The sequence below is a fragment of the Gekko japonicus genome, unplaced genomic scaffold, assembly GCF_001447785.1.
Source record: "Gekko japonicus isolate JY-2015 unplaced genomic scaffold, Gekko_japonicus_V1.1 scaffold13, whole genome shotgun sequence".
Lineage (NCBI taxonomy): Eukaryota > Metazoa > Chordata > Lepidosauria > Squamata > Gekkonidae > Gekko > Gekko japonicus.
The window spans coordinates 56,645-69,254 of record NW_015172553.1 but is presented as its reverse complement, the minus strand read 5'-3'; the positions used below and the strand labels follow the sequence as shown (position 1 = coordinate 69,254).

The window sequence follows — 12,610 nt, the reverse complement described above, 5'->3', positions numbered from 1 at the left end:
AAGGGGCGTGGGACCCACCAGCCGGCCGTCTCTCTCTGTCTCTCTCCTCCCTCCCCGGCCTCCTGGAGGCAGAGGCGGAGCGCTGCGCTCCCCGCCCTCCCCGGCTGCAGGCATTGGATCGCGGCGTCCCTCCCCCCCGGAGTCCCCTCCGCCCGCCTCCTCCTCGGCGATCCAGCGGTTGGCGTCCCTCGCTTGACTTCCTGGAGAAGTTGGGGGCGGCCGGGATCGGCGCTCCTCTCCCCGAGGGCGGCTCTCCGGTGATCCTTTTGGAGAAGACGCGCGTCTTGGCGCACGTCGGGACGGCTCGGCCGCTTTCCCTTCTTCACGCGGCGGCGCCCCGGACCTGGATCTTCGCCGGGGTCCTTCTGGCAACAGATCCCCCCCCCCCCTTTCCATGCTTTGGATGGGGGACCTCCGAGTCTCTCGCAGCCTAGCCGTGCACCACCAACCCAGGCACGTGTGAATGGCCGGAGGACGCGGGTCGAGGATGAAGGGCGCGCGAGGCGCCGGCTTTCTCCTTTGAAGGACTTCGGATCGCCGCTCTTGGCCGCGCTGGAGCGCTGAATCGCGGCCGCCCAGAGGCGCGGGTGAAGGGCACCTGTCGGTCCTTTCCCTCCCCCCGGACGCCCGCCTTCCTTTCGGATCCCCCCACCCCCTGCGTCCGAGATGGCGGCCATCCAAGCCCTCCAGCAGTGGTGTAAGAAGCAGTGCGAAGGCTACAAGGACGTCCACATCACCAACATGACCACCTCCTTCCGCGACGGCTTGGCCTTCTGCGCGATCCTGCACCGCCACAGGCCGGATCTGATGTGAGTCGCCGCCACTCCGTCCCTCGGGGGGAGGCGGGGAAGGGGCTCTGGGGGCGGGGGGTGTCTCCGTCTTGCAGAGAGATTTGGGACAAGGAGGGGGGCTTAGACGGCTTCTATCCGTCTAAAGCCCTGCTGGCTGCAGGGGACTCCTGGCATCTCCGGGTAAAAGGATCTGGCAGGAGGTGATGGGAAAGACCTCCGCCTGAGACCCTGGAGAGCTGTGAAGAGGGGCTGTGGCTCAGTGGAAGAGCTTCTGCTTGGCATGCAAAAGGTCCCAGGTTCAATCCCCGGCATCTCCAGTTACAAAGGACCAGGCAGAAGGTGATTGGAAGGACCTCTGGGAGACCCTGGAGAGCTGTAAGAGCTCCTCTTACAGTTCCTCTGCTTGGCATGCAGAAGGTCCCAGGTTCAGTCTCCAGTATCTCCAGTTAAAAGGACTGGGAAGGACCTCAGCCTGAGACCCTGGAGAGCTGCAAGCAGGGGCTGTTGCTCAGTGGAAGTTCCTCTGCTTGGCATGTAGAAGGTCCCAGGTTCAATCCCCAGCATCTCCAGTTAAAAGGATCTGGCAGGGGAAGGACCTCTGCCTGAGGCCCTGGAGAGCTGTCAAGAGGGGCTGTGGCTCAGTGGTAGAGCACCTGCTTGGCATGCAGAAGGTCCCAAATTCAATCCCTGGCATCTCCAGTTAAAAGGACCAGGCAGGAGGTGATGGGAAAGACCTCCGCCTGAGACCCTGGAGGGCTGACAAGAGGGGCTGTGGCTCAGTAACAGAGCTTCCCCTAGGCATGCAGAAGGTCCCAGGTTCAATCCCCGGCATCTCCAGTTAAAAGGACTACATAGGAGATAATGTGAAAGACCTCCGCCTGAGACCCTGGAGAGCTGCTGCCAGTCTGAGTAGAGAATAGAGACCTTGATGGACCGTGGAGCTGATTCGGTACAATGGGGGGAATGGGCTTTGGCTCTGGGGCAGGGTACCTCCTTGGCATGCAGAAGGTTTCAGGTTCAATCCCCGGCATCTCCAGGTAAAAAGGACCAGGCAGGAAAGGATGGGAAAGACTTCTGCCGGAGACTCTGGAGAGCTGCTGCCAGTCAGAGCCAACAAAACTGAGCTTGATAAGGGTCAGGTTCAGCACGCAACCCTTTCATGTGGGGAGGGGTCACGCGGCTCAGTGTCAGAGCATCTGCTTGGCATGCCGAAGGTCCCAGATTCGATCCCTGGCACCTGCAGATGCCCCAGGTTTGGGGTGACCTGAAAGTCCCTGAGACCCTGGAGAGCTGCTGCTGGCCAGAGTAGATGACTGATCTTGATAGACCAAGGGTTTCCCTCCGTAGAAGGCAGCTTCATGCAAGGGTTTGTGGCTCACTGGGAGAGCCTTCTCTTGGCATGCAGAAAGTCCCAGGTTCGATCCCTGCTCTCTCCAGTTAGGTCCTGGGTGATATGAAAGTCCCTGAGATATGATATGAAAGCCCGCCTAGAGGAAAAGACGGATCTTGATAGATGAAGGGTCCTTCTCAGTAGACGGCAGCTTCATACAGGGAGGGGCCTGTGGCTCAGTGGCAGAGCATCTGCTTGGCATGCAGAAGGTTTCCAAGGTCAGTCCCCGGCATCTCCAGATAAAAGGGTGAGATAGCGGGTGATGGGAAAGACTCAGGTGGGACCCTGTAGCCAGCCAGAGTAGACAATAACTGATAGACCAACAGTTTGACTCAAGATAAGGCAGGCTCGTTTAGGAAATCGCTGTGGCTCAAGAACCTCAGGAGTTCCCTGGTTCAGTCCCGGGCATCTCCCCTTAAAAGGATCGAGTAGAAGGTGGATTGGAAAGACCTGACCCTGGAGAGCAGCGGCCAGTCTGAGCAGATGGGACTGGCCTTGATAGACCCAAGGCTGTGTTTGGGGGAAGGGGGAGGAAGTCTGTTCCCCTTTGGAAACCGGGAACTCCACAACAGACGCTTAGTTTGATCCAACAGGGTCCTTATTCAGATATTATCCTTGTATTGAGGGCGCAGTGGGGCTGAGCGAATGTCATGGCAAGATGGGTGTAGAGGATTCCCGTGAGCTCACCCTGTATTCGGTGAAACTCTCCGGTCGTAGCTAAGGCAGATGGAACCTCCATGTTCAAAAGCAGTGTATCTCTGAATATTATGGCGACAAGTTGGCCGTCTAGCCTTCATGCCCAGGTTGTGAGCGTCTCACCACAGTGGGGAACCAGGGTGGCAAGGTTAGAGGACCTTGGTTTGATCTGCTATCACACCCTTCTTAATGTTCTTAATTCATGACTTGAGCATTGTGTGCTGCTTAGAGCCGGAGGTGAAATGGTGTGGTATAGCCCGATGCTGCCGGAACCTAATCAACCAATACAAACAACCGTGATATAGTCACTTAAGAACTTAGTTTATGTAAATTTCTATGCAAATCTCTTCTATTACTTAGAGATTTGCATAGTAATTTACATAAAACAAGTAATTTACATAAAACAAGACCTTAGTAACTAGATCACGGTTGTTTGTATTGGTTGGTCAGCTTCATCCTGTGATCTCTCATAATCTGTAAGATCTCAGAACCCAAGCAGGGTTGGTACTTGGGTGGGAGACCACCAAGGAAGACTCTGCAGAGGAAGGCGATGGCCAACCACCTCTGTTCACCTCTTGACTCGAAAGCCCCTTGCTGGGGTTGTCATAATGGGCTCCAACTTGACACACACACAGTGGTTAGGGTATCAGACCACGATCTGGGAGACCCGGGTTCGAATTCTGACTTTGCCATGGAAACCTGCTGGGTGACTTTGGGCCAGTCGTTCTCTCACAGCCTAACCTGCATCACAGGGTTGTTGTGCAGACAAAATGGAGGAGAGAACAGTGCTGTAAATGGCTTTGGGAAGGAAAACAAGGAATAGATAAGTATTGTGCTTAATTCAGGTAGGGCTTTTCAAGAAATGTGTATAAAAGGGTGAGGGGGGGTATCACTAAGGCCTCATTGAAATGGGAAGTCTGTTCCTGGACTGCACCATTTCAGACTGCAGGGCGGGATCCTGTGTATCTAAACATTCCTGCCTGTTTTAAAAAGTCCCTGCATGCAGAAGACTAGCAGGTCAGGGAAAAGGGGGATCTCCTTGAGTTGCTACTTTTCTTCGGGCAGATTTTATTGTCTTGCATGGAGGAGAGGTTCAGTCATGTGGGCCTGAAGTGGATCAGCTCAGGTACCGATCTGTGATGCGACCCCCAACTTTCCGTCACTCGGGGGACATAGCCGGAGCCCCCCGCAACCACCCCATGTAGGCGCTGAGCAGACCCAGGCTCGCTTGCCTGCAGGGGGACAGATGCTTCCAACCTAGGAAAGCCGCCTGACCTGAGGTGACAGTCTAGCACGGGAGAGCCATTCGCTATCAGCAGCTGGGGCTACTCAGCGGTCACGCTTTCCTCCCTTCCTTGCGTTGAGTCACATAGAAGGAAATGGCACGGGGACATTATGCCATGACACAGAGACCCGGTGCAGCGGAAGTCATGGAAACTGTAGCTTTTGAGGTCATGGGTGGGGGATGTCGTCAGATATTTTGGGAACTTACCGTGAGCCTTATCGGTGTCTTCGCTCCTTTCGGAAGCGGGTTCAGGGATATTTTAGTAGAGATGTGGCAAGTCTATTGAGGATAAAGATGTCTCTCTGGGCGTGCCTGGATATTTTTTTTGGGGGGCTGTGTTTTGCCAGCCCCTTATCCTACTTAGCTGTTACCTTCCCACCGAAGTGGTACCTATTTATCTACTTGCAATTTCTTGCTTTTGAACTGCTAGGTTGGCAGGAGACCAGAGACGGGTGCTCACTTCGTCACGCGGCACTCGGGTCTCGAACTGCCGAACTACCGATCTTCCGGTGTGCAGTTCAGTGTCTTAACCACTGAAACCTTTATCTATCCTACTCAGATATCTGCTTTACTTTCAGGTTAAAAAGTGGGGTGCCCATCAGTTGAAGGCTGATCTCCTCACGGTGGAAGGGGTATTACGGAAGGCAAGGGAAATGTGCAGTGTCCCCTAGAGCACCTTACTTGTTTCCCCTCACGGAAGTAAACGGCTACCAGTGTTTATGCTTTCACACATGCTAAATAATGCGGTTTCAGTCTGTTTGCAAGTGGATTTTGCCATTTCAGACAGTAAACTCCAGTTGCAAAGTGCATCGAAAGCGGATTGAAATTGCGTTATTTAGTGTGTGTGTGTGTGTGTGTGTGTGTGTGTGTGTGTGTGAAATTCTACCTTGTGAGCTCCTGGCATTAAAGTTGTGAGCGAGCGATTTGGCTGCTGCATACATTTAGTCTGCCCTGGAGCCATCCCTTCCTGAGCTAAGGTAAAAATGTGTGAGCCGGAGGCTAAAAAACTGTGAGCTAGCTCCCACTAACTCAGCTTAGAGGGAACACTGGTCAGATGTTTGCTTTACACCCAAGTTAAAAAGTGGGGTGGCCGTCTGTTGACGGCTGATCCGCTCATGGTGGAAGGGGTATTGCGGAAGGCAAGGAAAATCTGCAGGGTCCCTGAGAGCACCCCTTTACTCCCCCCCCCCGAGTAAATGGCTACCATTGTATTTGCTTTCACACACACTAGATACTGCAATTTCAAACCGTTTGCAAGTAGATTTAGACAGTAAAATCCAGTTGCAAAGTGCATTGAAAGCAGATTGAAAGTGTGGTGTTTAGTGTGTGTGGAAGCGTGAGACAAAGTTTTGGGGGGGGCAGCCATTGAGGAGGGATCTGTACCAGTTTGGTGTAGTGGTTAGGAGCATGGACTGTAATTTGGGAGAACCGGGTTTGATTCCCCACTCCTCCACATGCAGCTGCTGGTGTGACCTTGGGTCAGTCAGAAGTTCTTTCAGAGCTGTTCTCTCAAGAGCAGTCCTCGAAAGAGCTCTCTCAGCCCCACCTACCTCAAAGGGTGTCTGTTGTGGGGAGAGGAAGGGAAAGGAGACTATAAGCCGCTCTGAGACTCCTCTGGGTAGTGAAGGGCGAGGTATAAATCCAATCTCCTCCTCCTCCTCCTCCTCTTCTTCTTCTGTATATGCTTTCACACATGCTAAATCATGTGGTTTCAATTCGTTTGCAAGTGGATTTTGCCATTTCATACAGTAAAATCCAGTTGAAAAGTGCATTGAAAGTGGATTATTTAATGTGTGTGGAAGCGCAAGACAAAGTTTAAGGGGGGCAGCCATTGAGGAGGGATCTGTACCTTCTCATTCCGAATCAGGTTTGCTTTTCATCCCGGTTTCCTTTTCTCGCTCTTGGTAGAACTTTTCAATTAGAGCCCCCTTCCTCCCATTACATGGTTTACTTTCTGTCGTAGGCAGTTCCGGTAGCGTTGTTTCAAGTTTTGTGATCCTCCTCAAGTCTCGGCGCGAAAGGTACCCTCTCTATTGCTGGGGATTTGTGGAGTTAGGAGTGAGTGTGTTGTGGGGCAGGCCACACCATATCCTGCCCTATAGCCTGCTCCTTGCACTGAGTTTCCACACAAAGGCATGACAGGATAAAAGAGCCTAGCGTCTAGGGCCGGGACTAGCCATGGGAGACAGAGAAATGATTGAGGACCAGGAGATCCCGTGGCACTGTCCCACAAAATGCCAGTTGCCAGGGAGGGTTGTAGCCGTCGTGTCCTGGCCACCATGGGGAACAGGATGCCACAGTCCGTGGATTGTGGCGCGGCTGCTTTTTGGGTGTCTTTTCCCTTCGCGGCCAAAGCGATTCCTCATTAGTTTCATGGGCCTGATCCAGCAGGAGAGGCCCCTTCAAGGCAGGTAGCCTGGCCAGAAAACCACCCCTGCCAAGCGGGGCAGTTGTCCTCTTTTTGTATAGTGGGCGGAAAGAGACAGGGATCTGTGGTCAGATGAAGCAGTGACAAAGATTTGTATACGAGGCTGTTTTCTGAAGAACTGAGAGTCAGTGCGTAGCAGGATCCGTCCTGCTTGATTTCTTAGGCTTCCGGGACACTTTGACCGCCCCTTCTTTAGATCAACAAAGAAATGTTTGAGGAGGAAATTCTTTCTTTGCCGTCACGGATATGAAGGTGGGAAGGTTATGAGAACTAAACCGAATCCTGTGCGCTAACCGTCTTCAACTGTGCCTGACCCGGGACTCAGTTTTAACCCTGTTTCACAGCATAAGACCCGTGTTTCCTGTCTTTTGGCTTTACTGTACGTCTCTTTCTCCTCTCTCCCCGTATAATCTTGAATTCGCAACTTTGTTGTGGCAGCTCACTGAGTGACCTCAGGCCAGTCCCACACCCTCTCAGCCAAACGTACCTCACAGGGTTGTTGTGAGGATAAAATGGAGAGGGGAATGAAGTAAGCTGATTTGGGAGAATGACGAAGGATAAGTTAAGTAAATAAATAAACAAGAGGAAGATTATGGTAACAGTGCCTGTGGAGCAACCAATTTTAGGCCACAACTTCAACCGCCCTCGGGTCCCACCGGTCGAAGAGCATTTACCCATTGTGCGACGATGCCTTTATACCAAGTGCCGTCAAGTTTCAGCCAACTTATGGCTACCCCAGCAAGGGGCTTTCAAGACAAATGAGAAGCAGAGGTGGTTTGGCATTGCTTTCCTCTGTGGAGTCTTCCATGGTGGTTTCCCAGGCCTGTACTGATCCTGCTTAGAGATCGGGCTATACCATACCATTCCACATCCCTGGAGATGCCTTTAGATATTAAGACTACTGGAAGAGCCCTGCTGGATCAGGCCAGTGAGGGTCCATCTAGTCCAGCACCCCGTCTCACACAGGGGCCAACCAGTTCCTCTGGAGGGCCAACAACAGGGCACTGAGGCTGAGGCCATCTTTTGATAAGAACATAAGAAGACCGCTCCTGGATCAGACCAGTGAGGGTCCACCTAGTCCAGCGACAACAGGGCAGAGAGGCCAAGGCCTTCCCCTGATAAGAACCTCAGAAGAGCCCTGCTGGATCAGACCAGTGAGGGTCCATCTAATCCAGCATCCCCTCTCACACTGTGGCCAACTAGTTTCCCTGCAGGGCCAACAACAGAGCACAGAGGCTGAGGCCTTCCCCTGGATCGAGCCATAGAAACATCCATGCTCCTTCCCCGTCTCCCCCTTCTCCTCTGGGGTGTGTGTGCGTTTCGCCAGCATTTGTTTCCTTCCTGAACCGCCGAACACTCGGTCCGGTGGAATCTAAAGCAAACGTTTGCTCAAAAAGAAGGAAATATTTGATTCTCCTCCCCCCCGTTTGGTGTTTAGACTTGTTTTGTGATCGGGCTGGCTGTTTATGTCAGGCCTTCAGCGGCAATCTGACGGAAGGGGGAGATTGGGGGGGGGGAGGTGGAGGAGAGAGAAAGCGGGAGACGAATCCTTTTCTTGTTATGAAGCTGCCACCAGGTCTGGGAACTTCAAACCTGCAGGGAAGGAGGGACCCCTTTCTCTCCCCCCACCCTTCATCTCCTGAACCTGGGCAGTTTCCAGTACGGCAGCTCAGATTGGCCGACACGGAAAGGTGGAGGGGTTTTGAGTTGCGAGGAACTGGATCACACACCCCTATTGGTTCCAAAGATCTCTAGGCAATAAACCAGAGTGGCAGAGAGGCCCTGCCTTGGCCACTGGAGGGGGGGGGCAATGCTCCCTCTAAGCTGTGGAGTCTTGTGAGCTTTGTGAGCTACTGGCAATAAAGTTGGAAGCGATCGATTTGGCTACTGCATGAATCAGTTTACCCTGGAGCCGTCCTTCCTGAGCTAAGACAAAAATGTGCGAGCCGGAGGCTAAAAAACTGTGAGCTAGCTCACTCTAACTCAGCTTAGAGGGAACACTGGTGTGTGTGTGTGTGTGGGGTAAGGTTGCCAGATCTAGGTTGGGAATCTCCTGGAGATTTGGGGGTGGAGCCTGGGGCAGACAGGGACTTTAGTGGGGTACAGTGCCACAGTGTCCACCCTCCAAAGCAGCCGTTGTCTCCAGGAGAGCTGATCTCTGTAGCCTGGAGATGACCTGTAATTCCGGGGGATCCCAAGGTGCCACCTGGAGGCTTGCATACCTAGGTTAGTGTCGGGCTAGTGTAGTGGTTTGGTGTAGTGGTTAAGTGCGCGGACTCTAATCTGGGAGAACCGGGTTTGATTCCCCACTCCTCCACTTGCAGCTGCTGGATGACCTTGGGCAAACCGTAGTTCTGGCACAGCTGTTCTTGAAAAAGAGCAGTTTCTCTCAGAGCTTTCTCAGCCCCACCGACCTCACAGGGTTTTTTGTTGTGGGGAGGGGAAGGGAAAGGAGTTTGTAAGCTGCTCTGAGACTCCTTTGGGTAGCGAAGGGCGGGGTATAAATCCAATCTCTTCTTCTTCTTCTTCTTCTTCTTCTTCTACCTATATGTATGGACTGGTAACTTCCGGTTCATTGTATCTGAAGAAGTGTGCATGGCCACGAAAGCTTATACCTTGGATAAAACTGTTGGTCTTAAAGGTGGCACCGGACTCAAATTTTGTTGGGTTAGGGTCAGGGGTCATTTCGTAGAAAAAGAGCTAGGGGAACTCATTAGCATAACTCATTAGCATATGCCACACCCCCTGACATCACCAGAAGTGTGTCATAAGGCCACACACCCCTGACCTGCAAGGCCGGCGGGGGGGCAAGGGAGCCCCGCGAAGGCCCTCCCTGGCCCCAGGCAGGCAGGGGTGGGGAGAGGCAGGGAGGAAGCAACTTACCCTCCCTCTTCTCCTGCCTCCTCCTGGCTGAATGAGGGCCGGAAGCGGGGCGGCCGGAAGCAGGGGGCGGGGCTTCGTCATGTGCCCCGCCCCCCGTACCTCACCCGGGGGGACTGCGATCCCCCGTGATCCCCCCCGAAATGACCTCTGGTTAGGGTCATGACCTTCTGCGGTCGTCTGTTAGCCGGTCATGGTGGAAACTGGGACACGTGGACGGCGGTCACACAGACGAAATAATCTACTTTCCATCCGTTTTCCATCTGGGTTTTACCAGTTCACACAGTAAACATCCAGTTGGAAGGTGCAATGAAAGTGGATTGAAAGTGGATTATTTCTGTGTGTAACTGCAGCCTTGAACTCAGGGAGCCCCCGGGAAGGTGATCGGCATCAGATTTGGGAAAGACCCAAATGCAAACACCCCCCTCCCCCGGCATGCAATGCTCCCTCTAAGCTGTGGAGTCTTGTGAGCAAAAATTCTACTTGGTGAGCTACCGACGTTGAAGTTGTGAGCAGGTGATTTGGCTGCTGCATAAATTAATTTTCTCTGGAGCCATCCTTCCCGAGTGAAGACAAAAAGGCGTGAGCTGGAGGCTAAAAAACTGTGAGCTAGCTCACACTGACTCAGCTTAGAGGGAACACTGCCTGCATGCACAGTCAAGTCGAACTCAGTGTTGCAGGATATAGTGATACTAAACACTCGAATTGGTTTCTATGAACAGGAGAGCTGGGTGGTTTGCAGTAAAATGAGACTCGTCCTGTTCCAAAGGTCAGGGGTTCTTGACCGCCAACAGCTGTCAGCTACGTGGAGCCTCCATGTAATGAAGCAGTATATCTTGGGAGTACCCCTTGCTGGGCAGATCCGGTGGGGATGTTGTCCTGTTATGACCGGTAATTTTCAAATGTTGTCTCTTGGATTTCGTGACTTTCTTGGTCAGTAAAAGCTGTTCCCCGCTGTATGTCTCTTTCTTTCTTTCTTTCTTTCTTTCTTTCTTTCTTTCTTTCTCTCTCTCTCTCTCTCTCTTTTTCTCTCTCTCTTTTTCTCTCTCTCTTTCTGTCTCTCTTTTTTCTGTCTCTCTTTCTCTCTCTTTCTTTCTTTCTGTCTGTCTGTCTGTCTGTCTGTCTCTCTCCCAGGTAGTTCTTCCGGCAATTCCCTCCCACTTTGCTTCCTTGAACTTCTCCACTGACCTTCTTCCTCCTGACGCTACAGAGCTGTGCGGTAGGGTTCTCCCTCTCCCCTTCTTTTACAAGGTTTGGTTTTGGCTTCACATCTGCTTTGCCATGAGGAAATCGGAGGGAATATCTTTTCTTTTCTTTTTATAAGCATTTTTAAAATTTCAAACTCACAAACATAAAAACATGACCTACGATCATAGTGATCTAATTCATGCATCTACCATCATCCGCAACTACAATTGTTTACAGTCATCTAAGTCATACATAAAGCCTATGCACAAGCCTATGAATCATACAACCCCCCCCCCCCAAAAACTACAATCATTAAAACCAGGGGTGCCAGACATGCGGCCCGGGGGCCGGATCAGGCCCCTGGTGGGCTTCTATCAGGCCCGCAGTGGAACTGGCTGTCTTCTGCTTCTTCTTCCCGTTCTGTTGCTGCTGTGTCATCGTAGGTTTGCAGCTTACAGCTACAGACCTGAACAGCATACTCAAGATTCAAACAGCACAGACAGTTTGATGCAGTAATTCAGAGCAAGAGGTGTCAGTTATCAGACACTGTTAAATAAACGAAATATTGCAAGAGTGCTAATGTTTTAAGCACGTTTTTAAGCAAAAAAACCCCTTTGTGTTGGTGTCCTTTATAAAGTTTATATCTCCACTACCCAACATTACACTTTATGACACACGTTGCCCAGCTCAACAAGGTCTCATTCATGTCAGATCCGGCCCTCATAACAAATGAGTTCGACACCCCTGATCTAAATCATATAATTATCAATCAAATAATATATCGATACACAGCTTATATATACCCTTGATCTTTCACTTCTGTTTAAGTTTCTTCATTCTGTCTTTTCCATCTATCTGTCTCTCGAATAGTGATTTTATCACAGATATACATTGCCAGTCTCTTTCTTTTTATCATTTTCTATTTTAATAAGTTTCTTCATTCTGTCTTTTCCATCTATCTGTCTCTCGAATAGTGATTTTATCACAGATATACATTGCCAGTCTCTTTCTTTTTATCATTTTCTATTTCAAACAAATTTGTAACAATATATATTCGTTCACGTGCATTAAATAAAAACATACTGTCTAACAAACGATTTGTACTGAATATACAATTTTGTTATAAATAGAACTAAGTCTTAAACATTATACCTGGTTAGTCAAGAAGAAATCAACAAGTTTATATTGGCCTTTTGTAAGACACTAATTGCTGAGAAATTCGAATGCCCCAGCACCTTCAATACTAAAGGCTCCCATTTCTTTATAAAATAAGATTTACGTTGCTCCGAGTTAGGATATTCTAGTTCTACCAATATTTTATCAAAAATAAAATATTCCCAAGCTTTATCTAACCATTCTTGTAAAGTAGGAATGGCTATTTTTTTCCACTTTGATGCCAGAACTGTTTTTGCTGCAGCGAATAAGGTTGCTATTAAATCTCTTAAATAACGTGGAATAGATAAACCTTCCCATAAATTTAGTAAAACTAAAGTAGGTGAAAGCGGTAGAAGACATCCTGAGATGCCATTAACTTCTTTGATTATTTGAATCCAAAAACCTTCGACCTTCGGGCATAACCACCAAGCATGTATAAATGACCCTCTATTCCCGCATCCTTTCCAGCAACTAGGTGAAATCAAAGACGAGGAATGTGATAGTTGCACAGGGGTCATATACCACCTAGCGATCAGTTTATATGACTGTAATTGCAGATTCTGGCATGGTGAAGTATTCAATGAAGAGCACCAAATTTGGTTCCATTGGTCGTCGTTGAGCTGTTGAGACAGATCCCGATGCCAGGCTTTTTGATAATTCAACAGGTTAGGATTATGTTGCGATAACAAGAGAGAATATATTTTTGAAATTAAACCTTTAAAAGAGTTCGAGTTCTCATTTAACATTTTCTCAAAATCCGAGAGTTTTAGTCGTAACTTGTTACACATTTTTGAATC

At 50.3% G+C, this 12,610-nt stretch overlaps 1 protein-coding gene across 1 annotated transcript in view; it reads left to right on the top strand.

Moving 5' to 3' along the window:
• Positions 1–448: 448 nt before the first annotated feature.
• Positions 449–12,610, top strand: part of MICALL2 (MICAL-like 2) — a 65,524-nt gene continuing 53,362 nt past the window's right edge. Inside the window, exon 1 of the mRNA XM_015421072.1 lies at positions 449–809. Coding sequence (XP_015276558.1) covers positions 667–809 — 143 coding nt within the window. The 5' untranslated portion in view covers positions 449–666. The remainder of the gene's footprint in view (positions 810–12,610) is intronic.